Raw genomic sequence first — 26,262 nt, 5'->3', positions numbered from 1 at the left:
AAAAATGTGCCCTCGCTGTTTTCCCCAACCGGGAAAACCGGGGGGGAAAAAAACTCAAAAAATTTTGGGGAAATATTTGCCCCTTAAAACTCTTTAAAAAGACTTTTGTGTGTTTTGTGACGAAAACACGTAATTATGAGTGACTCGTGACTCATTCGTGTGACTGATTAAGGACTCGAATATTGTGTCTAAACGGGTGATTTAGTCGTTTTAAAAGTGGGCTCGGGGCCCATTAAAAGTGACTAGCGCTGTTTGACTTTTACTGACCCTTTTTCCCCGGCTTTGTTGACTGAAATAAAGGGCGGGGCTTTAGTCATGGCGTCCCAGTGGAATGTTTACGAGAGTTTCCAGGCTCTGTTGCAGGTAATATGGTGTTTTTTTTAATATTTTTTATTTTTTTGGTTGGGTAGGCCTATATCGAGGGGATTTGTGTCCCGCCCTTTTAGAACCCATTTTACCTTTTTTTTTTTACTTACTTTGCTCTTCTTTGTCTACTTTAAAAAAGGGCGTCCCCTTTTTTTTTTTTTTTTTATTTTTTTCAGCTTTACGAAAAAAGATCTTATTTTCCACCCCAAGATCCCCACCCCCCACACCCTCTCTTTGGTGTACAAAGGAAGATGTTAATAATCATCTCTGGGGTTGAAAGGAATGCAATGATACGGACAGATTCTAGCAGGCAACTGTTACAGGACACCTTGGATTGCCTATAATCAATGAAGGATGTCTTTTTCCCCTGTCCCCAGGGGGTGTCAAACACGAAAATAAGATTAGTTTTTTAGAACCTGTTGGTTTAAAGGATGGTTTTGTGCTGTGCCCCATTTCCCTTGCTTTTCCTATTGGGGGATTGAGATGTAAATGTCTTCAAGTACCTCTGTATTGGAAATATTTCTTCCAGTCTTGATTTCGGTAGTACAATATGAAACCGGTAAATAAGTTCTGATTTTACATTAGGGTCCGGATCTTCAGTTTTGTAATTATCTAAAAGCATAAACTAGAGATTGACTCCCTCCCCCCCCAGCTTACTGTATTGCATTAGAGCATTTATCAAAAAATATGAAATTCATTCTCTTTAATGTTTTTATAGATCATCTCAGTCCTTGCAAGTTCTCCAATAACTTTTGTTAATATTATTATTCTTGTATTATCAGGCTGGGCCTTTTCCCTTAAACCTTAGAGGGAATTTTGGGGTTGTGCATTATTTTTGGGTCTTTACCCCCAAAAAAAGCAGCCGTTTGAAGCTCGTGGGGGCTGGGCCAAAAAGGTAAGAACGTTTCTCTGCTTATGATTTTTTGTGTAAAAGTGTAAATCTCATATCTTTACCCAAAAAACAAAGGGAAAATGTTTACAAATTTTATAATAGTAAAAGGGATGAGACTTTCCCTTTCTTATTTGGGTTTTTTTCGTCTGGAGTCACTTTGGAAAAATTTTTAAAGATTTATGATGGGATCCCCGACAAAACTTTAAAATCAAAATTAATTTGCTATGTTTGTGTCAGGAAAAGCCACAGTGTCCTGCCCTTTTAGTTTTTTGGAAAGGGCTAACAAAATCCACCTAATTTCTACAGAAATAGAACTAAGACTGATTCTTATTTGATGATAAAGTGCATGAATTACTATAAGCTCTGTTTTGCTTGTGCTTGACACCTAGTTTTCTTGTAAATATTTGCCCATGGTTAATATTTTTAGTTAAATTCATTTGACAAGTTTGAAACAGAGTCAAGTCTCTACAATTTTTATATATTTAAGATTATATACTGTCTGTATAATTTGAGAATATATAAAATTTTTATTGTGGTTTTTAATTTAAGGGGGGAGGGGGCTCAAACGCTGAGTGGAGGGCCCGGGGCCCCCTTGTGCCAAACCCTCCACCCGATGACCACCCAGCACTGCACACTCGCACTGTCTATGGAAAGGTAGCCACTCATGGAGCTTCAGGCTTGAGTTCTATCTTTTTTTCTCTCTCTTTGTAGTGAGCCATTGTTGTCACTTGAGTAATTGTCAATGGAGGTATGAATGAGAATGAGTATTTAAGAAGGCAGATTTACACTGAAAATCTTTAGATTTTTTATTATTATTATTATAATTTTTTTTATACTGGAGATTCTTTTATCAGAGAATGAGATGATCTATTTGTGAAATTATTCATTCTCAGTTGCTGACCTTGATTAATCATGTTTGAAGAATGTAAACAATGTATGAAATTTTTGGGGGATTTTCCCAGTAGGTTTTTTAAAAGGTTTTTAATTTGTTTTTTTTTTTGTTATTATGATATAAACTCTTATGTCCTTTCCCAGAGACACATTTTGGGAAATTTTTTGGTAACTGATTACTAGGAAATTTTATTTTCTTCCTTGGTCTTGTTCATCATATACACCAAGTCACCACTTAATATATTAAGACTGATTTCCAATACATTGTTTGAAGGAATATATAAACATACCTGATAAAGCCTATTATAAGCTGGAAGAGGAATTTCTCCTTTATATTCAGGGGACAGCAGGGGTAACCCTTTTAAATGTTGTTTCAGAGAATTTTTTTTAGAAACTGCCTTGCTTGAAACTGCTTCATGTTTATGATTGCCTTCTGGGCTCCATGAATAAGGATGATATTCATTGGATAAATGGGAATTATTCCATATCCATTTCACACATAAATTAGTGCAAGTATTTATTAGTTGTTTAAAGAAATTAGGTCTAGAGATGGTGCATTATTTTCTGGAAGAGATGAATTATGATATATCTTGTGATCATATTTATTTGCCAAGTAGAGATTGGCAGTAGTTCCAATTAATTATATATATATTGATATTGATATTGTGAAAATGCATTGGAACTAGCATTTCTATCCACATAGGTACATATTTTAGATATAGATACAGTAAAAAACAATTTGGGTTTTTTTTGCACTTGCTAGCACAAGGGACATGCAGTTTTTCTTTTGCAAAGAAAAATTTTTTTCAGTTTTTAATTTTCTGGGGGAAAAATACAAAATTAAAAAGCCACTTTTGCACTTTTTGGGCCCCTTTAAAACTCATTTTTTACTCCTTGTTCTTATTTCTTGCATAAATAATCAAAATTGAATATAACTTATTTTAGCCCTATTTCTTAGAACTGTAAGAAAGTATGTAGTCAGTAAATGAAAAGTATTGATGTGTTGGAAACTTCGTAAGAAAATAGGATATTTGTATTTTGGAAACATGGAATCTTATCACCATTCACCTCTCCACAGGCTGGAAAGTACTTAGACCTAGGAAAGGGAGAGAAGTTACTGAACTTGGGTACGCACAATTACCTAAACTTTGGAGAGCGTCCAGAGATTGAGAAAGCGGGGCCCTTTAAATGTCTTTACACCTATGGGGTTGGGGTTTTTGTGGGGCCCCCCTTGGTTCTATGGTACCACGGAGTAAGTTTTCCAAAAATGTTTTTAAAATGGCTCTCTTTTTCTTTTTTGAAAGGCCAGGGTATGTAGGGTGTGATTATGTGACTTCCTTTTTTCTTTCCCAAAAAGTTTTTATTTTAGAAGCAAGAATTAGGTTGCATGTCATGATCATACAAATGTGTACCTTGGGAAAATTTTTGATTCAGTATCTTTTTTTAATTTTTTATTTTTTTTTTATTATTATTATCTTTCTAAGTATCTTTGTTAGAAAAAAAACCCTTTTTTGATGCTGTTTATGCTGATTTTTGGGGCCCGTATTTTGAAACCATAAAAAATGAGAACAGAGATTGCCTCCATTTTCATGGCACATATAATGATATATGGGAGTCAAATTTTTTATTTTTTTCCAAAGTGGGAAAAATAAATAATTTTCCAAAGTAATTCTAAAAACAAAGTTATTTGTATTGTTTTCAGAGTTCCCCTTGAGCTTGAAGAAAGAAATGGCAGAGTACTTCCAAATGTGAAATGGCAGTCCTCTACCATATGGCTTCTCAACGAGTGCATCTGGTATCCCTGTTTTTTTCGAAAATTGGTGACCTTATAATGCGTAAGTGGCAAAAAGCTGGTTAACCCCTTTTTTCTGGAAGAAGAAAAATTGAAAAATGCCGTTAGGCATGTATAAAAGTGGGTGAAAATTGAGTTTGTTTTATGGTTAGAGGGGAAAAGTTTTTTTTGGTCTGAATAAGAGTTGTTGAGGTGACTGGAAGGGGTTAATTTTAATTAAAATAATAAAAGCTTAAGAAACCCAAATTTTGGGAAAAGGTTTTATTTTTAGGTGGGTATCTACTGTCTGTATAGTGGGGGTTTTCTGTCAGGGATGATTATTAGGGAATAGATTTAAACCAGTGACATGGAAAGGGCATTTTTTTTTTTGAAAAAAAAGGGTGCTTTTTTTTACACGCCTTTAAATGGTTTAAAGGGGGTCCAGTTTTTTTTTTAGCCCAAGGTTGGGGGGGGGGAAAAGCTGTTTAAAAATTTTCCCTTCCCAAGGGGTGAGATGGGTGAACTTCTTTTTCAGAGGGGGGTTACAGGCCCGCAGGAGTCGCGTTGAAAACTTCCGCCACAAAGACCCTAAAAAACACCCTTTAGGAACTTCTTGAAGAGCCGGGCAAACAAGTAAAAAGGTTTAACCAAATTTATTTGGGTTTTTTGTTTTTTTTTTCTTGTTAAAGTACTGAGCTTAAGGGGAATTTTTTTTTCTTGGATTTTTGAGAATGTAAATTTTTTTTTTAAATTTTGGGTTGGCAAGCATTAAAAAACTTTTGGTTTTTTTTATTTTTGGGAAAAATCCTAAATTTCCCCATGTTTTTTTGTTACTAAATCTAATGACTTATCAAAAACCCCAGGATCCCAGGAAGGCGAATGAACACGCAAATTTTTGGTATTGGGAAAGGGATTTTTCATGAACTCAGGCCCAATGTGTCCCCTTCCCCGAACTGGGGAAAAATGCGGAGAAGTACAAGCTGCGCCTCTTTATTGTGAGTCCTCAAACCCTTTTGGGAAACCCCGGGGAAGAATTGCCGTGGAATCACCGACCACTTTTATGTTCCCGTTTTGTGTGGGTTTTTGTTTAACCCCTTTTAGAGTATGTGGGAAATCCTTTTTCTTTTTCATGCTTTGAAGGCTGTGGGGAAATTTTATCAAATTTTTATGTGGGGGGAAAATAGGTTTTAGTCACCCGCCTATTAGTGTGATTTAAGAAGACTATTGCACTTAGATAATTTTTTTGGAAAAAGGTTTTTAAAATTTCTCAAAGGAATTTAAAAAAAAATATCTTTCTTTAACAGATGAAGGGGAAATAGACTGATCAAGGCCAGCTTTTTGGGGAGACCTCTGCAGCTAGCACCGGAGGTTTCTGTGTGGGAACCAAGTTTGTGATCGACCACCAGAGGTTGTCAGGTCTCGGTTATTGCTTTTTGGGTTCTCTGCCCCCAATGTTTTGGGACCACTTCCATCAAGGTTTGTGTGCGTGTGGTTGGATTGGGGTAAATTGTTTTCAGGAGTGGGTAACAAATTGTTTGTTCGATTTTTAGAAGATTTACTTAACCTTAGAAGGTGAATGAAATATATATTTTAATATAATAATTTATAATATATATATATATTATATATATGTATATATATATTTTGTGTTAAAATATATATATGTATATTTATATATGTTTTTTATATTAATGTAATTATTATTTTTTTTGTTTTAAAAAAAAATATATATATATGTATATATATATGATATATAATGTATATATATATTTTATATTTTATATTGGGTTTTAAATATGTATTTTATATTATTATGTTTTATATATATATGTATTTATATTTTGGATATATATATATTGATTATATATATTATATATATATGTAAAATATTATAAAATATGTATTATAATATATATTTATATATATATAAATTTTAAAATATTATATTTATGTATATGTTTTAGGTTTTGTATATTTTATTAAAATATATATATATTTAAAATAAAAATTTTATTAATTTTAATATAATTATATATTTTATTTATAAAATAATGAAATTATATTTTTTTTTCTCAGTATTTCAGTTTAAGTACTTCCTAGGTTCAGAATCAAGTTTTATTTTTCTTTGGGATAAAACTTTTTTTGTAGGGCCAAATACAAAACCTTATAAAAAAAAACAGAAAGCATTGATTATTGGCTGGCAGGGCTGGCTTCAAGTTTTCCTTTAGAGGGCAGTCACCTGGGTTTGAAAAGAGTTAAAAATCAGAAATTTTTCAGTAGTTTGCGTGATTGTATCAGCCCTTTCCAAAATAATTAAATTTCATACCCCTTTCCCCGGGTTCTCTTCTTCCAAAAACAGGTTTTTGACTCCTGGGAAAGGGGAAAAAGGGGGGGGACCCTTTTTCAGAGTTGCAAGACAAGGGGCGGGTGATGCACAACAAACTCAAGGACCTTCCCCCAAAGGTGATCCTTCTTTGCATTCTTTATTTGGTTTATGCTTTTACATTTTTTAGTTTTCCTTATTTTTTAAAAAGGGTCATTAAAGTTTTTTACCCTTTTTTCAATATCACCCCCATTTTTGTTTTTCATAGTTATTATTTGGGATATTTTTTATATTGATGGACCAATGTTGATTTTGGGCATTATTTTTATTATTCCTTTTTATTATTTTTATTATTATTATTATTAATTTTTATTTTTTTATTGTTATTGTTATTATTATTATGATTATTGTTTTTTGTTTTTGTTATTTTTTTATTGTTATTGTTGTTTTTGTTTTTGTTGTTTTTTTGTTGTTTTTTTGTTTTTATTATTTATTATTATTACTTTTTATTATTAAATTTTTATTTATTATTATTTAAATTTTTATTATTATTATTTTTATTATTTTTATTATAATACTACTACTACACTACTACTACTACTACTAATACTACTACTACTACTACTAATTACTACTACTATACTGCTACTACTACTACTACTACTATTGTTATCATCAACATCCCTATCATTATAGTGGGTTTTCATTTTATTTTTTTTTTGTTTTATTATTATTTTGTTGTTGTTTTTAAAAAAGTGAAGAACTGGTTAAAAAAATATACGATAAATGCCCTCTGTTTGGGCCTTTTCTAGTAAAATTTTTTTTTTAGATTTAATGGAAATTGTTTTTTTTTTTTTTCTCGTGCAGGGGACAGTCATGGAGAAAAAACAGCCCCGTCAAAAACCTTCGGTGGGTGAGACCCGTGAAAGGGGGGTGGGAAAAACAGATTCTCGGGGACATTTCAGAGGGAAAGGGGAGGGCCCACTGCTGGAGGGGGTTTTTTTTGGGGTTGGATTCTTTTTCTCTTACTTTCCCCTTTAGTTTTTTTTTATTTTCTCTCTTTCCCCATTTTCTCTTTTTTTCTTTCTTTCTTTCCCCTTTCCCTCTCCTATCCTCTCCTCTCCTCACCTCTCTCCTCTACATCACTTTTCCACTTCCTTTCCTCTATCTCCTCGTTCCCCCCCCTCCTCCCTTCACTCTTCATTTTCAATTTAAAGTTTTAAAATTGCAGTTTTTTGGAAAAAAATCCTAGATAATTGAATTATATTTTCCTTTTTTTAAAATGTAAAAAAATGAAATTTTTTTTGCCCCCTTTTACATAAAAAATTAGTTTTTTTTTTTTTTTCTCACCCTAGGCCGAGAAAAATTTGGGGTTGCACTGACAGTTTTCCTCTTACCTGGGGGGACAAGGGGGGCCAATCCCCCCAAACCTTCCATCCGTTTTCACAGTGAACAAAGGGCCTCACAGGGGGAGGGGTGGGGTAAGGCCTTGGGTGCCATAACGAAGGCAGTGAAAGACATCCCTTGGGGAGATTGTGCCTGAGAAAAAGGCAGGGTTTTTTTTTTTTTCTTCTCCCCTTTTTGTTATTGTTGTTTTTTCATTTTTTGTCATTTGTATCCCAAAATAGAGTGTTTTTTTGTTTGGCTTGGTGCTGTTTTGTGTTGACTGGGGAAAGGAAAGTGATGTTGGCTCGGGGGGTTTTTTTTAAAGGCTGAGGATTTCCAAAAAAAGATTTTACCCTTTTTTTTTTTGATTTTGTTTTTAGCACAGACAAGGGGAGAATTTCCAGAAGGGAAACCTGCTAAATTCACCAGAAAAATCATGCTGTTGTTTTTGTATTTTTTATAATAAATTTAAAGGGGTTTTGGAAAGTTCAGGAAATATGCTAGGGAAATTTTTTAACTTTTTCCCATTTGAAAAGATGTTTTTCCCATTGAGAGCAAGAAAAGGGAAAAAATGATGTTTTAAAAAAATACTTTAAAAAGATGGAAAGAAGTGTATAATCCTTGTGGTTTGGGAAATTAATTTAAAAAAAGAGACTTGTGATTTAGTGTTAAGTAATTGGATTGACTGGTACATTTGGAGTTGTTATCTCTTTCAGGAGAAACTTGAAATTTTTGGAAAAGGCCCCAGTAACCAAAGTCTAGTATTATATTTTTAAGGGTTTCAGTATTTTTTCAAAACATTTTTTCAAAATTTTTAAATTGGGTTTCTACTTTTTTTTCTTATCTTTTTTCCATTAAAAAATATTTATTTCCCTTTTCAATATTCATCGTTTTTTGGAAAATTTTAAAAAAGCTTGGGAAAAGAGGACCAATAGATTTTGTGTAAAATTTGTTTTGGTTTACTTGAAAAGTCTTTTTTTTTTTTTAAATGGGTCATTGAAAAGTGGAACATAACAAGGTAAACGCCAAAATTCCCCTAGCAGGGTATATGTATCGTACATTATCCTTTTATGATAAAAAACTTATAAAGGGCTGTGGCTGGCTATTTCCTTTGGTAGCTTTTTTTGTGGGCTTTACATAACCCCAAAAACAAAAATTTTAAATGTTTAAAAATGTCGAATATTTTATAGCTTGGTTATATAAATTTTATATTAAACCTATTTTGAGACCCACTTTTTTTTGGTTATTTTGAGGTTTTGCCTAATTTTCACATACTGTATGCCCAAATTTTCTTCATTTTTAACAAAAAGAATTAGGGGATATTAGAAGCAAAAAATTACTTTAGGGATGGCTTTTTATTTCTAAATGTAAAAAGTTTTTCCCTTTAAATTTTTTTAAATATTTTTTAAAGGTACTTTAAAATTAAAGGGTTGTATTTTTCCACTCTCTGCAAGCCAGTTTTTCCCCGTCAAAACAGTGGCTTGGGGAGTACCCGCAAACTGGAAATTTATTAGGATTTTATTAATTGGGATTGAAAGAAAAATGTATTTGTTTTTTTTTTCAATTTTTTGGGGGATGCATTTAAAGTTTCAACATTCCTTTCTTTGGAATTTTTTTATAAGGGGCATTTTCCTTTTTTAATTTTTTTTAATTTTGTTCCCAAAAGTTAATCAGCTTTATGATATGGGCATTTAGTTTGTAAAAATATGATGAAATAGTGGACTTTTAAATTTAGCCAAAAAGAAGGAGTTTATTAATATCATTTTTCGGTTTTAAAAAAATTATTTTTTCATCACCAATTTTTCTCACATCTGCAATTCAGTTTAGTAGTTTCCCCACCTCTATAGAATTCAGTTCCTTTGCAGGGAAAAATTTTTTGGTTTGTTTAAAATTTTAAAAGGGCCCGATCATTTGCATGTTTATTCATTTGTCACTTTTTTTCCACCTTTACTTGTAAACTTTGCACAAAAATAAAAGAGGCCAAAAATTTAAAAATTTTGCCCCTTTAGGCCTTTTTTTTGATATTTTTTGCACGTCAAATTCAAAATATCACGGGAAAAGAATTTTTAAAAGCATAGGAGGTTTCCAGTTTTTCTTTAAAAAACCGTTAAAAAAATGAAATAAATGTTATTTTTTTTTTCCCCTCCTAATAGACTAGGGGCTTTCCCCCTAAGGAATTTTTTTTTTTAACAGGGTGCATATCGATAATGAGAGCCATTTTTCCCTTTCCCTAGTTTAAGGAAAATATAGAGAGAAGTTATTTTCTGTGTTTGGAAGTTTGAAGTTTTATCTGAATGTGCCATTTTTACTCTAAATGTTGTTTTTTCATATTCTGTTTAAAAAAATTTTGAAAAGGAGTGAAAGTTCATGAGTAGGGGGAACAGACCCTTGTTTTAAAGAGCAAAGTAAAACATTGTCAAAGGAAAACAGGGGTGTTGCCCGGGTCAGATTTTCAAAAATTTAGATTAGGAGGGGCACCTTTCTTTGTTTTCTTTTTTTCTTTTTTTTTTTCTTTTTTGTAATTTTTTTTTTTGTATTTCAAAAAAAAATTTTTTTTTTTTCTAAAAATTTTATTTTTTTTTTTTTTTTTTTTTTTTTTTTTTCAAACCCTGGAATATTGTACCCCAATAATGGGTTTAAAGGTTTTAAAGTAAAAAATTTTTGGCAAATTTTTTCTCAAATTTTTCACAATACTAAACACATTGACTTAGTTCTCAAGTTAAATTTTACAAACCTTGTACTTCTGAGCCTGTTTTTTTAAAATTTAACACATTAACGGTACTGAAAAAAACTTTTTTTTTTTATTGTTATTATTAAAAGAAGAAGTGGTCTTTTTAAAATAATATAGCGTCCAGTATTTTACAGAAAAGACAAAGCCCAAAAGGGGTTCCCACTTTTTGAAAAAGGGAAAATTTAATCGGTCCCTTTTTGTTATCATCTTTATTATTAAATGGGGCCTTCCCTTGATAATCTGAGGGGGAAAATAGGGTAAATTTTTCCAAGTATTTAAAGTAGGAAGGGAAACAAAAAGCTTATTAAAAAAAGGTTATCTAGTTTTTGGGGAAATTTTAATTGAAAGCTGTGCCTATTTTACAAAAAGTTTACATTGTTTTTTTATGTATTTATATAAATGATTTTAAATTTAAAAGGGAAAACAAATTTAAACATATAATTTTAAACATTCTCTTAATGAGCGTTTTTAAAAAATTTTAATTTGGGAATATTTTTTGTAAGCTTTTGGGATTTAAAATTTACATGATCTGATATGACAAATCTTTTTGTGTAAATTTTTGACTGATTTGGGGCTTGTTTCATACAGGATTGTATTTAAAACCCAAATTCTATTTATTAAACCAAATCTTATAGATTTCCTTTTCTTGGGGGACAATAAATTTAACATAAATGAAAGGTTTTAGAAAAATAAAGGGCGAATCCCCCCCAGAGTTTGTTTTAAAGTAAACTGTAAATTTTTTATTACCCCGTAAAATACTTAGGGATGTGTAAGGTTTTTTAAATCATTTTGCCCACAAGGCCCAAGGGGATTAACATTTCACATGCACACGCACACCCCACACGCACACCCGCACACCATAGGCACACAAAACACAGACACACACAAAACACACACACACACACCACAAAACACACACAAAACACACACACACCAAAAAACCCCACACACACACACCCCAAACCACACACACCACAAACACACACATTTTACACCCAAAAGGATTCTATACGGTTTAAACATCTAAAAAATTTTAGAATTGGGGGAAAAATTTTCCCCCTTTTTGATTTGGGGGTACCTTTTTTTTTTTTTTTTTTTTTTTTTTTTTTTTTTTTTTTTTTTTTTTTTTTTTTTTTAAAAGGGTTATTTCTTGTGCTTGTGTATTTTTTTGAATTAAAAGGGATTTTAAGATCTGTATTTATGTATGTCAATATAAATTTTTATTTTTATATTTGTTTTTTAATTTACAAGTTTTTGGGGGGGGGAAAATTTAAAAATGAAGGGGGAGAAGGGTAAGGGAAAGGGGAAGGGGAAAAAGGGGAAGGAGAGGGAGGATGTGGAGGAGAAAAAAGAAGGAGGAAAAAGAAGAAAAAGAAAAACCCCAATTCCCCGGGAAAACCCGGGAAGGGAAGTAGGAGGGGACTAGGAGGGAAAGGGGGAGGGGGAAAGGGGGAGGAGGAGAAGGAGAAGGAGAAAAAAGGAGAAGGGAAAGGGGAAAAAAGGAGAAGAAGGAGAAGAAGGGAAGAAGAAGAAAAAAGAAAAAGGAGAAGGAAAAAGAAAGGGGGAAGGAGAAGGAGAAGGGGAAGGGAAGGAGAAGGGGAAGGAGAAGGGAGAAGAAGAAAAAAGAAGAAGAAAGGGAAAAAGAAGAAAAAAGAAGAAGAAGAAGAAGAAGAAGAAAAAGGGAAAAAGGGGAAACGAAGAAGAAGAAGAAAAAAAAGGGGAAGGAGGAGGACGGTTTTAGTGGACCCCAAGTGACAAAGAGAAAAAGAATAAATTTTTGAAAAAAAAATGTTTTGAATAAAATTTTTTATGAATATAATTAAAAAATACATACAAATTTTTAAATTTATATTTTATTTTCCCTTTTAAAATTATTATAATAAAAATTATTTTTTATCACTATGATTATTTTTGTTTTTATGAATATTTTTTTTATTATTTTTATTATTATTATTATTTTATTATTATTATTATTAATTTTTATTTAATTTTTACTAAGGGTATTTTTTTTATAATTTTAATTTTTAGTGATGATGATGATGATGGGGAAGATTTTTATTTTTAATATCATTTTTCATTATTTTTTTTTTTTATTTATTTATTAATTTTTGTTGTTGGGTTTTTATTTTTTGTCATTATATTATTTTGATATCATTCTTCTTCTTTTTTTTTCCCTTTTTCTTCCTTTTTTCATTAGATTAAAAAGGGATTTTAAATCTAGTATTATATTATTACTATTATCCTCAAAGATTGTAAATTAAAATTTTCATTTTTTTTATTATTATTTTTATATTATTTATTATTTTGTTGTTTTGTTTTTTGTTTTTATAATCATCATCATCATCATCATCATTATTACTATTATTTTTATTATTTTTATTATTATCATTATATTAAACATTATCATTTTCATTATCATTATCACTATCACTATCACTATCACTATCACTATCACTATCACTATCACTATCAATATCACTATCACTATCACTACCTATCCCTATTACATTAAATTTTTTTTCTTTAAATATTATTATTGTTATTGTTTTTTGTTATTTTTACCCCCTCCCTTGTTCCACGGGGGGTCTTGGAGACGGACACTGACCCCCCTTGCCTGGGGTCACCCCTACCTTGGGGTTCCCCCTCGACTTTAACTAATTTTGCAAAGTCCCTTTCTTCTTCCCCCTTTTCGTTTCTTTCTCTTCCCCCCAACCCCTTTTCTGTTCACTTCCCAAGGCGTGAGAGCCGTGCCCCCAAAGGGGTTAAAAGGGTGACCTTTTTGCCCCCCCATGAACGGCCTGGGGGGAGCAATGGGCCTGGTATTTTCCCCTTTTTAAATTGGCTGGCCCCTTTAAACCCAAGGGACCCCCCGGAGTTGGCTGTTTTTTCTCCCCTCATACTCAAGGTACCATGGCCAGTAATGGGAAAAACTTTTTAGGGTCCCCTGAGGCTTGTCCCTTTTTCAACTACTCATGCATTAAAAATTTTCCCGATTCCCCAAAAATCAGGCTCTTCTTTGACCAGACTCTGGACACTGCTATATTGCCTCCCCCTATAAAAAGTCTATCACCCCCTTTTAGGCAAATCTCCACCCAGGTCATTGCTCAAACCCTTTAGAAGAAAAACCTCCTCTCCCCCTTTAATTATTATAATGATTTTTATCGTTATTATGAAATTTTTTAAATTATAATTTTTTAATTTGTTTATCACTTTTCATCAAACATCATCTTAATTTTGTTTTTTTTTGTTTTTTTTATTTTTTTTATTGGCATTTTCCATTCTTCTATTGTAGTATTATATTTATAATTATTTTTGTTTTGTAAAAAGGGTTTTTAATGAAAAGTAAAATACCGAAATGTACGATAAGGACAAAAAAAAAAAAGAAAAAAGGGAAAAAAAACCCTTTTTAGTAAAGTTTTGAAAAAAAACCTTTGCTTTTTTGGGAAAATTAAAATTTTTGAATTTGAAATTTGGGAAAAAAGGGTAACCCGCAAGAAATTGCAGAAGGGGAGAAAATCTTAAAAGCTCTGAATTTTCGTTAAATATATATATATTTTTATATATAAATAATTTAAAATAAAATATATTAAAATATTATATATATATATGTTTTGTGGGGTGTGTGTGTGTGTGTTTTGTGTGTGTGTGTTGGTGTGTGTGTGTGTGTGGGTGTGTGTTGTGTGTGTGTTTTGTGTTTTGTTGTTTTGTGTCTCTCTCTCTCTCTCTCTCTCTCTCTTTTCTCTTCCTCCTCTCTCTCTCTCTCCTTTTCTCTCTCTTTTCTTTTATAATATATTTTATAATATGTATATAATTTTTATATTATATATAAATTTTACTGTTTTTATTATATATATTTTTATTTTAATTATATAAAATTTTTATATATATATATAATATAAAAATTTTATATATTATATAATTTGTGATATAATTAGTATATATTTTTTATATATATATATATATATAATATATATATAAGTATATATAAAATTTTTATATTAAAATATAAACTATTTTGGGAAGTATATGTATATGTTTTGTTGTATTGTTTTATTATATTATATATTTTTATATATATTATAATATATATATATATATATATATATATATTACATTTTAAAAACATATAAAACAACATTTTAACATTTTAAAATTTTAATATATTATTAATATATATATAAAATATATTTTTGTATATTAAAATTTTATATATATATTATATAAAATATATAAAATATATTTTATATATACGGCAATCCCGAGTTTTGAGGGGTTTTGATTTACCGACCGGCGCGTTTTTTTCCCTTGGGGAAGGAAATTCACCTCGCTTTCCTCCCCAGCCACTGGGTGGCCAAGCCGTCAAGTCAAATGCTGGGCCCAAAACCCGGATAAAATAAAAAAAGGGGAATGATTCCCTTTAAAAAGGGTAACCCCCGGGACTCTCCGGGAAAAAAGGGAATGGGGGCCCTACCACTACCACTCCAAAAGCTACAACGTTAAAAAAAAACAATTTTAGTATCATGCCCGTGACCAGGGGGCCAGACAGGGAAACCCACCGGTTTAAAGTGATGATGTATGTATATATATGCATTTTAAGGGAAATTTTTTTTTAGAAAAAGTAAAAAAACCGAAATCACAGGAAGAGAAGCGCGAGTGAGGGTGTATTTGACTTCACCTTTCGAATGTGTCACAAACAAGTAAAAATAATCTTAGTTTTGAGCCATGTTTTTCAAAAAAAAGGTTCTAACCCTTTTTATAAGTTCCTTAGTTTTTTGAGAAAAATTTGCAGAAGGCGAAAAAATGGACTCGTTATTACCCAAACCCGACCAGACCCCAAAACAGGCTGACGGTTCTTGAAAAGAAAAGGGCAGTTTAAAACTGCCCCCTGGGCGTGACTCGATCGAAGTCGAGGTCATTGGGTAATGCCTCGTCCAACCCCTCCCCCAACAATAGCGTTATTTTAAGCCGGAAAATTTTGCGAGGTATGGCTTTAAGCATAGCTTCCCCGGCCATAATGTTTTCATCGGGCCCCAGGGAGATACGGTTTAACATCGTGTGGGTTTTCCCTTTAAAAACGGGAAACCCCTTTTTTCGTCCAACAAAAAATAGAAGGGTGGCCCTAGTTTTAAAAAAAAGAATGGAGTTACTTCAATTTCAAAAATCCAGGCCCAAAGGTGATCTTAGAATAAGGTTGGAAAAGAAAAATTTTTCAAATACCTTTTTAAGGGTAAATTTTTACTTCCAAAGGAAAGAAAAGACGAAAAATATTGGTTTTCTAAAAGGTCTGTTTTTAAAAGTGTCAACATTCAAAAAAAAATTTTGGAAAAACCCCCCCATACCCCGAACGAAATATACTCTCTCCTCCTCTTCTTATTTCCCCCTTTTCTCTTCTCTCCCCTCTCTCTCTCTCTCTTCCCTCTCCCTCTCTCTCTCCCTCTCCCTCTCTCTCTCTCTCTCTCTCTCTCTCTCTCTCTTCCTCTCTCTCTCTCTCTCTCCCTCCCCCCCCCCCTCTCTCTTTTTTCCCTGTTTTGGTATTCATTTTTTACTCGCGTTTTTTCTTGACAAATTTTTTTACCTAATCGCCCTATTTGCACTTAAAATTAAAAAGGCTTTTGAGTAATGAATTTGGGGATGTCCCAGATAATTTTTCAATAAAGTATTTTTTCATAAACCAAACAAATAAAAATCAAATACGCGCATCGCCATTTTTATACAAAAAAAAAAAAAAAAAAAAAAAAAAAAAAAATTAAAATATTTAAAAATATTGGGTTTTCTTTTTTTAAATTTCTTTAAGATTACATATCGTAGACAGAGGATATAAAAGTCTGCTTTAATTAACACTAAAATTTTTTTGTAAATTTATCACCCTCACAATGTCAGTAATGAGATTTAAAACTACGTCCCCTTTAAAACATATAATGTTTTTTGGGGTTTTTAAATTTTGGACTATATAACACTGTAAATTGCAAGATAACGCCAGACCAAAAATTTAAATTTATTGGAAAGCGTTTTAAAAAAGGGGAAAGAGTAAAAAAATGGAATAAAATGGAAGATTAGTGAATTAAAAGGGCCCATCAAAAACAAAAAATTTTAAAACGGAAAAAAAAAAAATGGAAATAATAAAAAATAAAAAATAAAAAAAAACGTAAAATTTTATTTTTTGCCAAAAACCCTCAGGGAATCACACAAAAATAAAAAATACCAATGTGTTTTTTTTTTGTTTTTTTTCATTGTAATATTTTTTTTATTCTTGTGGTTTTTTTTCCCAAATTTTTCAAACCCTTTTTTTTTTAAATTTTTTTTCATTTTCCCTTATTCTTTAATTTGCTCCACTTATTAATTTTTATATGAGTAATCAATCAATTTATAAAACGCTGATTTACATCTAAAAAAAAAACAACAAAAACAATATTTTATTATAAAATATAATATAATATATATTAATTTTATATATATATATTATACATCATATATAATATAAGAAAAACATAAAACCCATTTAAACCCAAAAAAAAAAAAAAAAAAAAAAAACGAAAAAAAATCCCCCCTAAATTAAAAAACTCATCGTATAAAAACGAAAAAGAAAAAAGTTTTATCCCTTTGTAGCGAAAGATTTTTTCCCGCCCCAGCGCCCCAAAACGACACCAGGGAAAAAAGGGGTGAGAAGGGGTAAGGAATGCCGCCTGGGGGAAAAAACGAACTATTTCAAAATTTTCAAACTGATTTTTCCTGAAATTTTTTTTTTTTAGAATTACGATGAAAAATTATTACTGTTTTTTTGTTTGTGTTTAGATAGAATCGTTTTGAGTAATTTGAACATACTTTTTTTTAATATGTTTAAAAAAAAAGGGATTTTCCCCCCCTATTATTTTTAAATTGGGATATTTTTTATTATAATCTAGGTCATGTTATATTTCATTTCCCAAAAAAATTATTTACCCTTTTTAAAAAACCCTTTCACACTAAAACATCGGGAATTTTCTATATTATACATCAGTTCACATTTTTCAAAAAAATACTAAAACCCTTAAAAATTTCTACATCACCTTTTCATCAAACCAAAATTTTTTCCCAAATTCCCCCCCCCCCCAAAAAAAAAAAAAAAAATCTAAAAATCAAAAAAAAAAAAAAAACAAAGAAGAAGGAAAAAAAACAAAAAAAAAAAAAATCGAAAAAAAAAATAACTCTAAAAAAAAAACAAATTTCCTTTAAAATGAAGGGGCTCGAGGGTGATCGCCGAGGGACCTCCGGCCCCGCCCTTTCCCCGAGGTTTGGGGCTCGTCCCCCGACCCCCTTTTGCACCTCGTCCCCGGGCCCACTTGTTTACGAAGCCGGCGGAGAAACATGCACCCGCCTTCGGGGGAAGAGCGGGGGGGGGGGGGTTGGGGGGGGGGGGGGAAGGGGAAGGTGGGGGGGGGGGGGGTATAGGGGGGGGGAGGGAAGGGGGGGGAAAAGGGGAGGGGGGCGAAGGGGGGGGGAGGGGGGAGGGGAAAGGGGGGGAGGGTTTTTGGGGGGGCGAAGGGGGAAGGGGGGGGGTGGGTAAAGGAGGGGGGGAGGAGAGGGGGGGGTGGGTGGGGGAAAGGGGGGTAAAGGGGGGGAACGGAAGGGGGGGGTAAAAAGGGGTTGGGGAGGGGGGGGGGGAAGGGGGGAAGGAGAGGGAAAGGGGTACGTACGGAGGAAAATTGGGAGGGAAAAGGGAAAAAAGAGGAGAGGAGAGGGGGAGTGGGGGGAATGGGGGGAAGAAAGACGAGGGGGGGAAAAGGGGGGGGAAAGGGGGGAGGGAGGGAAAGCGAAAAAAAAACGGAAAAAGAAGGGAAAAAGGAAAGGGGAAAGTAAGAGAGAATGGGGGGGGAAAAAGATAGGAGGGAGTTTTAAAAAAAAAAGAGAATGGGGGGGAAAGGAAAAAAAAGGAAAAAGATAAAAAGAGGAAAGGGATGTAGGGGCCGTGAAGAGGGAGTGTCAGGGGGATAGATGGTAGGGGGGGAGGGGGGGGAGGGGGGGGAAAAGGGGGTAGAGAGGGTAAGAAGGGGGGGGGATAGGGAAGTGAGAGGGGGGAGGGGGGAGGTGTTTTGGGAAAAGGGGAAAGCGAATTAAAGTTTCGGAGGGGTAAGGGATTTTAAAGGGGGATAAAAGGGAATAGGGGGGGGAGAGGGGGGGGGGGGAAAAGAAAGAGAAAGTAAAAAAACGACTTGAAATTGTTAATTTTTAAAACTACATATAGTGCACCCACATAAAACCCTTTCACAAGCAAAAACCCCTATATATACGGGGAAACCCCCGCAGTCACTTACAAACAAACAAAAAAACAATCCCCCCAATACTCCTTTTTTCTTCCCTTTTTCCCCGTCTCCTCTTTCCCCCCTCCCCCCCCCACCCCCAAACCCCCCACCTCCTTTTTTCCCAACCCCCCCTACAACCCCGACCCTGCCCCCCCAAAACACTCCCATCGGGTTGAAAAAACCCCGAGGAAGGGCGCCCCGAGTAGCAGGCGATCCCCCTAGCCCCGAGGTAGAAGGCCCTTTCCCCTCTCTCCTTTCCTCTTTCCTTTATGCTCGTTCCCTCCCCCCCCTTTTTTTCCCCTTCCCCTTCCTCTTCCACTTTCCCCCTTTTCCTTTTCCTCTTTCTCGTCCCGGGCCTCCTTTCCCCCTCCTTTTCATCTTCCCTTTTTTCCCCCACCCCCCAAACCCCCTTCCCCCTTCTCCACCCCCTACCTCCTTTTTTCTCCCACCTCCCGACCTACAAAACCCCCAAAAAAAACTTTAAATCTGATTTAAAACCCCGAGGGGGGGGGGCCCCCCGAGTAGCAGGCGATCCCCTTTGCCCGGGGGGTGAAAAGGTTTTGGCGGCCAAGTAAAAACTCGGGCCCTCCCTTCCCCTTTGGGGGGCGCGGAAACTTCGAGTTGAGTTTGGGGTTCACGAACACGAATTTCTCCGGGTTGGATTTTGTTGAAAGGGGGGAGTTTCAGGGGGGAGGGAAAGGGTTGGGGGGGTAGGGGGGAGGGGGGAAAAGGGGAAGGGGGGGAGAGGAGAGGGGGAGGGGAGGGAGGAGAGAGGGAGGGGGGGGGATAGGGGGGGAAGGGGGGAAGAGGGGATGGGGTGGGGGAAAAAAAAAGGGAAAAGGAGAGGGGAAAAGGGTCAGGGGGGAAAAGAGGGATGGGGGGAGGGGAGGGAGGGGGGAGATAGGAGAGGAGGGGGAATGGAAAGAGAGTTTTTGGATGCAGAGGGAATTGGGGAAGGGAGGGGGAAAAGGGGGAGGAAGAAAGGGGGGGGGGGGAAAAGGGATTGGGGGGAAGGAGAAAGAGGGAAGAAGAGGGGGGAGGGGAGAAGAATGAGGGAGGGAGGGAGAGAAGGAAAGGGGGGGAGGGAGAGAAGGAAAGGGGGGGAGGGAGACGATTTGGGGGAAGGGAGGGGAGAGCCATTGGGGAAAGGGAGGAGAGAAGGTATTTAAAAAGTATTAGAAAAGGGAGGGAAAGATCGGGGAAAAAGAATGGGGAGATCTGGAAAAGAAAGAAGGAAAGAAAGGAAAAAAAAGGGAAAGGGAAAAATAGTGTCCCCTTTTTTCCCGGTGTGTGAGTGAGCTGAAAAGTGTGGGGTGTATGGGGTTTTGTGAGTGACAGCTACGTTTTGGGGAGGGAAAACGAGAGTGAAACCCCAAAACAGAGAATGAATCCTAAACACGAAAATTTTAAAGTTCACAAAAAAAACTGAAGTAAATTAGCAATGCTAGCTTTTTAAGTTTATTTCAACTACCACATGAATTCAACATATAATGTATGCACAAATGTACGCATAAAATGATGGTGACATAAAAAAAATTTTTCGCCAATTTTTTTTATCAAGCAAATTTTCCCGGGGGTCAGAAATCTGAACTCCCGGGGACATTTTAGCTTGCACGTCAGACTTCAAATAAAATCAAAAGGGGGGGATCCTTCCCCAAATCCCGATATGACTGAAGGTCGAGCCAGAATATAATATCCTGCTCTCTTCTGCGTTCTGAAATGGGCGCTCGCAAAATTCCCCGAAGGATATAAAATTCACGAATACAAAAACGCGGGGGGGTACCAAAACTGCAAGGGGGACTCAAGAGGGTGAGAAAGGGTGATTAATAAGCGAATAATGATTCAGCAAACCCTAGCCTATATTAATTAAGGAGAACCGGGGGTCCCCGGGGCTCAAAGGGGAGCCGAACGAACGAATAATTTTACTCCGAACGACGGACGCGATCTTTTTAGGCTTTTTCGAACCCCGGGGCAATATCGGGCATCCTGTCACTAGAAAGGGGGAAAAATCCTACGCTATATCCAAATAAAACAATTTTGTTACTGCTTGCTCTTGCGCCGATAGAAGTGCACCAAAAAGCATGAAAAATGAATGTTTGCTTCCAAATTTGAGGGAACCAAGTGTCATTGACCTTACCCCCGCCGCCCCCCGACGGGAAAGAGAAAGTGAGGTCAGGTCAAGACAGGAAATTAAAATTTTTCTAATCAAAATGACCCTAAACGAAGAAAGGGAAGGCAGGGCGGGCGCGAGGGTTAGGAAAAAGATAAAATGAAATGATATTGTGATAAGATAAAATCCGAACACGTTAAATTTGTTGCAGATAAACAAATAAAAAACTCTAAAAAAGAGAGAAAAAAAATTAATAATTAATAACGAACGATATTAGTTTTTTGATCACATACCGATCGCACGGGAAAGCGATCGAGGGGAAAAATAGTGGAGAACTGCCATTTCTGTCATTAGCACCCTTTAACCCAAAAAAAAACAACGGCTTCCCAAAATTTTTTTAGAAGGAAAGGGAAAAGAAATAAGAAAAGGGGGGCCCAAAAATGTCTTACGTGTTTTTTCTTAGCCATGTCTTGAAGCGGTCGAGGGGGATTTTTTTCGGGGGTGTGTGTCCGGTTGCATGCCAAAAAGGATGCAACGGCCCTCGTGCCACCCTTTTTAAAGGGTAGCGTCTTGTCTAGTGCTGACAGGGAGCAAAACACACGAAAGGGGTGAACCACGTACGCGACGTACGACTTTTTAAAGGGCAAAAGCGCCGCGCGGAGGTCACGGTCAGCTGCCCGAGAGAGGGCGGAGCACCTTTTCCGCGCTGGTCGCTTGACTCGAACTCCCCCGGAGGGGGGGCGGAGTGACCCTACCGCCGGTAGCTTGGAACCCAACTTCCCGGGAAACGGGTCAGAAAAATGTGACCTCCGCCCCCGCGACGGGGGTTCTTTTTTGGGACATTTTGGGCACGTGGAAAACGCCACGTGGCCCCCTGGTAAAAAGAAATAGAATTATCCACTCCTGTAACAGAAAAGAATTATCAATTTTTAGTGGGTGTGGGTGTGTGTGGGCGTGGTGTGTGTGGTGTGTGTTTGTTGGGGTGTGTGTTGGTTTGTGTGTGGGGTGTGGTGTTGGTTTGGCGGTGTGTGTTGTTGGTTGTGTGTGTGTGTGGTGTGTGTGTGTGGTGTGGTTGTTGTGGGCGTGCTGGGGTGCGTGCGTGCGTTGGTGTGTGTGGTGTGTGGTGTGTGCATACACACACCACACCATTTAAGACCCGGGGAATGAGGGGCCCTCAAGAGTATGGTAGGGGGCGATTTTAGGGTGTTGGGAAAGACGACCAAGATGTCTTGCCCTCCTTTTATTATATATATGATGGAGTAGGGCGGGCCCAAAGGGGGCGAGGGGGTTGCTCCTTGGCTCCCCGCAGGGAGTCTGCCTGTTTTCCTACAGTGGTCTAAAAAAATGGGCTAGATCAACCCGGGTTAACTATGACCCAAACACTGGGGATGAAAGGTAGTGTTAAACAATTTCCCCCGCTCTTTTGGAAGGGGATGACAACACAAAAATAGGGAAAAATCTAGTGTTGGGAAAAGAGAGAAAAATAAAAAGGGTAAAAAAAAATGGGAAAAACTTTCATATATATATATATATATTTTTTATATATATATATATATATATATATTTTTATATATATAAAATTTTAGGGATAAATTTTTTTGTGTGTGTGGGATATTAAAAATATGTATAAAAAAAAATGTCATAATGTTAAAAAAAAAAAATGTACAACAGTGGTATAAATATAAAATAAAATATTTATAATATTAATATATATTATATATATATTTGGGGTGTTGTATATAAAACATATATTAATAAATTTTATAATATATTTATATATATAATATATATATATATATATAAAATATTTTTTGTGTGTGTGTATAATATATATATATATATTATTTTATATTATATATATTTTAAAAATTTTATTTGTTTGTATTAAAATATATATATAAAATATATATTTTATATATAAAAATTATATTTAAAATAGATATAATAAAATATATTTTTATTTATTTTGTCCCATGTTTTCTACCCTGTATATGCATTTAATTTTATATATATTATTATATATAATAAAATATATAATTTTATATAAATATATATAATAAAATATATAATATGTCTGGGCTGTGTTTTTGTGTATATAATATATAATATATTTAATAAAATATATATATAATAATATATAAAATTTTGTATGATATGATTAAAAAAGGAATAGCTTTTTAATACTCTTAAATTTATGCCAAAGCACCCGTTAAAAAAGGGGGTTTTTGTTACTGTGGGTAGAAATTATCACAAAATGGGAAAGATGATGCACACGTTTGAAAACAATTTTTTTGCGCAGTCCCGATATTTTAATATTTTTCTTACAAAAACAGGTCCCGGGGCCCTACATGTATTTAAAGGGGCATATCGCTTTAACCGTCTGCCCTTATCAAAAAAAGGGGGCGCGCTTTTCCCCATTGAATCAGAGTCTGTAAGTTTCAAAAAACACGGACTTGGGGGGAAATAACCATAATTATCCGTTGTCTTTTTTCAAAATATTTCCCTTTTTGATGTTTACATTTTTAAGAGAAGGTATTGCAGTGGTCAGACATACTAGCAGAGTTGCCGACTTTGTACTGAAAATTATCAGATATATATAAATAAGCTGCCTTTAGAAACACAAGGCCTGTTTTGTAGCATACTAATTATTATGATGGTTTTCTATTAACTTTCTTGTGTGGAATTACGAAAAATAACTTTTCTGTCTTTTCAAAATGTATGTCAGTACAAACTTCTATGATGTTTTTTTTGTAGTGATCATGATACATCAGTCAATATATCAAAGTGTTATGAGTTTCGTGATGCTACAAAAAGGCATATATATGAGGGTGTGTGTGTAAACGCACACACACATATAATACAATAGGAAACTCCGAAAACAGAAACTATTTATGGCATAAGATAATTGCATAATATCCCTCAATACATTTTGGCCATAATAACCCCCCCAAAAAAAATCCAATTGAATGGACCAAATGACAAAGAAGAAAACGTACAGATTACCCAACTGGCTTTGCAAACAAATTAAACATTCTCATTCTTTAAATCATTTACACCTTCCAGCAAACATAGTTAACAAAATTAGACGCACAGTTTCACCAGTGGTCTTGCGAAACTTTACTACTCTAAGACATCTTTTCCTGAAAGTTTTTCATTAATGCGTCCTAGTTGTCAAACACACATTGGGGTGTCAGGATCCTTGAATACAATTAAGGGACCTTCCATTTTTTTTATCATTTTCATGAGCACACAAACCGCACACTGGAGGGAAAGGGTTAATCGCTGGCGTCATAAAAAGGGTGATCCGGATCAAATAGGTGATCATGTAACAGAGATAATTTTTTAAAAACTGTATCCTTTGGAGGGGGGACGAGTATTATTTGTATGCTTGTGAAAATGATAAAAAAAGGGATGACCCCAAGTCACCTACAGAAATATTATATTCCACTAAAATACACTTGCTGCATACCAGAATAATACACATATATTCATTAATCCACATATCCCAAAAATTGTCAGTAATAAGTCGAGCATGACGCCTAACTAATCATGTGGACCAGAGATAACTAAACTGACTCTACTTCGCAGAAAACTGTCTTATTGAATTAATTATGCGTTACCACAACCCCCTTTGGTGGCATTGATCTTTGGTTGATTTTTAAACTTCACTAGTAATTCCCGGTGAGACACTACAAAATTTATTCCAGTATTTGAACGTATTTTTCAGATTACCCCTGCTACACATGAAACTGTTACGACCACTGAGAAAGTCATCAGAGTCTGAGCTATTTAGCATTTCTATATGTATACCTTGCGTAGTAAAGCAACTAAAAAGACAACCATATCTTTTCATATAACTGGCCTTACTTAACTAGAAAAGGGCCGAAACAATCGACATCGAATGCTGGTTTACCTAGTACCAGCCTTTCCTCTGATAGGTCTGTCATGCGTTGATACATACTGTTATTCTTATATCATGTGCAAACAATTTCTGGTGATTTCATTAACGATAGAACGGGCTTTAGGGAGCCAACACTTACTACGAATAGCTGCCACAGTACTTTCACGACCGCCATGCCCAACTACTTTATGAATTTCTCTTACAGTGATCTTTATTACTGGATGCATATGTAATAGACCTTACTGGAGCATGCTGCCGGTTAACTGACACATGAAACTCTCATTGAACGGTTCCAATCTATATATGGAACTAGTCTTATGCTGATGACCACCATTACAGCTTTACACATTTATTTTTATACTGCAATGACACTTTTACATATTACATAATTCTGCCTGCTTAATTTCGTCAACTGCCAGGCTTCCCTCACGAGAATTTCACCTTTACTTTAGCCAAGAACAAAAGCATTTCGACCAATATTGATATTTTGTCAACGTTTGCCTTGAGGAAGACTTTGTGATGAATCCATCCAGTTTATTTTGAATAGTTTTGCTAACTTGGGAACAACTCTTGTGTTCATATGTAAGTAGCAACAACCTAGTTTTCTCTCTTTCACCATGGGGCGCTTCTCCTGTCCCATGTGTGTGTGTGTGTGTGTGTGTGTGTGTGTGTGTGTGTGTGTGTGTGTGTGTGTGTGTGTGTGTGTGTTGGCAATATACTTTTTATATATTTATATATCTATATTATAACATATATATTATATATTATATTTATAATATTATTTTTGTGTATATATATATACACAAAAATGTGTGGTGGTTTTGTGGTGGCGTGTGTGTGGTGGGGTGTGTGTGCGTGGTATGTTGTTTTTTTGCGTATCGCGCCCCGCGGTGTGTGTTTGTGTGTGTGGTGGGGGTTGTGTGGTTTTTGTGTGGTGTGTATGTGGGGGGTTGTGTGTGTGGTGGGGTGTGGGTGTGTGTGGGGTGTGTTGTGTGTGTGTGTGCGTGGTGTGTGTGTGGTGTGATATAAATTTTAATAAATATATAATATAATAATATATATATATATATATATATTGTGTGGTGTGAAAATTATAATATAAGTTATTATATATATATATTGTGTGTGTGTGTGTGTGTGTGTGTGGTGTGGGTTTGTGTGTGTGGTGTATGCAATTATATATATATATTTTTATTTATATATAAAATATATAAATATAATATATAATATAATATATATTAATATATATAATATATATATATAATATATTTTTGTATATATTCACAAAAGTGTGTGTTTGTGGTGGGGTGTGTGTTTGTGGCGGAGGGTGTGTGTGTGTGTGGGGTGTGTGTGTGTGGTGTGTTGTGTGTGTGTGGGGGTTGTGTGTGGTGTGTTGTTGGTTTTGTGTGTTTGGTATGCGCGCGCGCGCGTGTGGTTTGGGTGGTTGTGTGTGTGTGTGTGGTGGTGTTGTTTAACGGGGATAGGACTCTAGTATAGTGGCTGACAGGGGCGCAAAACACACGTAAAGGGGGTGAACACGACGACGAGCTACGACTTTTCTAAAGGGTCAAAAACGCCGGCGGAGGGGGGCCCCAAACGGGGTCCAGGGGGG

The 26,262-nt window shown here is 35.0% G+C and overlaps 1 protein-coding gene and 1 pseudogene across 1 annotated transcript in view; one reads left to right on the top strand and one right to left on the bottom strand.

Moving 5' to 3' along the window:
- The first annotated feature begins 315 nt into the window (after window positions 1–315).
- Window positions 316–24,533, top strand: LOC119583388 (annotated as a pseudogene).
- A 125-nt stretch (window positions 24,534–24,658) lies between these two features.
- Window positions 24,659–26,262, bottom strand: part of LOC119583387 — a 4,302-nt gene continuing 2,698 nt past the window's right edge. Inside the window, exons 6-7 of the mRNA XM_037931858.1 lie at window positions 24,894–24,970; window positions 24,659–24,689 (exon numbers count right to left, since the gene is read on the bottom strand). Of these exons, the coding sequence (XP_037787786.1) occupies window positions 24,659–24,689; window positions 24,894–24,970 (108 nt within the window). The remainder of the gene's footprint in view (window positions 24,690–24,893; window positions 24,971–26,262) is intronic.

This window comes from Penaeus monodon, chromosome 17, assembly GCF_015228065.2.
Source record: "Penaeus monodon isolate SGIC_2016 chromosome 17, NSTDA_Pmon_1, whole genome shotgun sequence".
In the NCBI taxonomy this organism is placed as follows: Eukaryota; Metazoa; Arthropoda; class Malacostraca; order Decapoda; family Penaeidae; genus Penaeus; species Penaeus monodon.
This window is presented reverse-complemented; position numbering and strand designations above follow the sequence as displayed.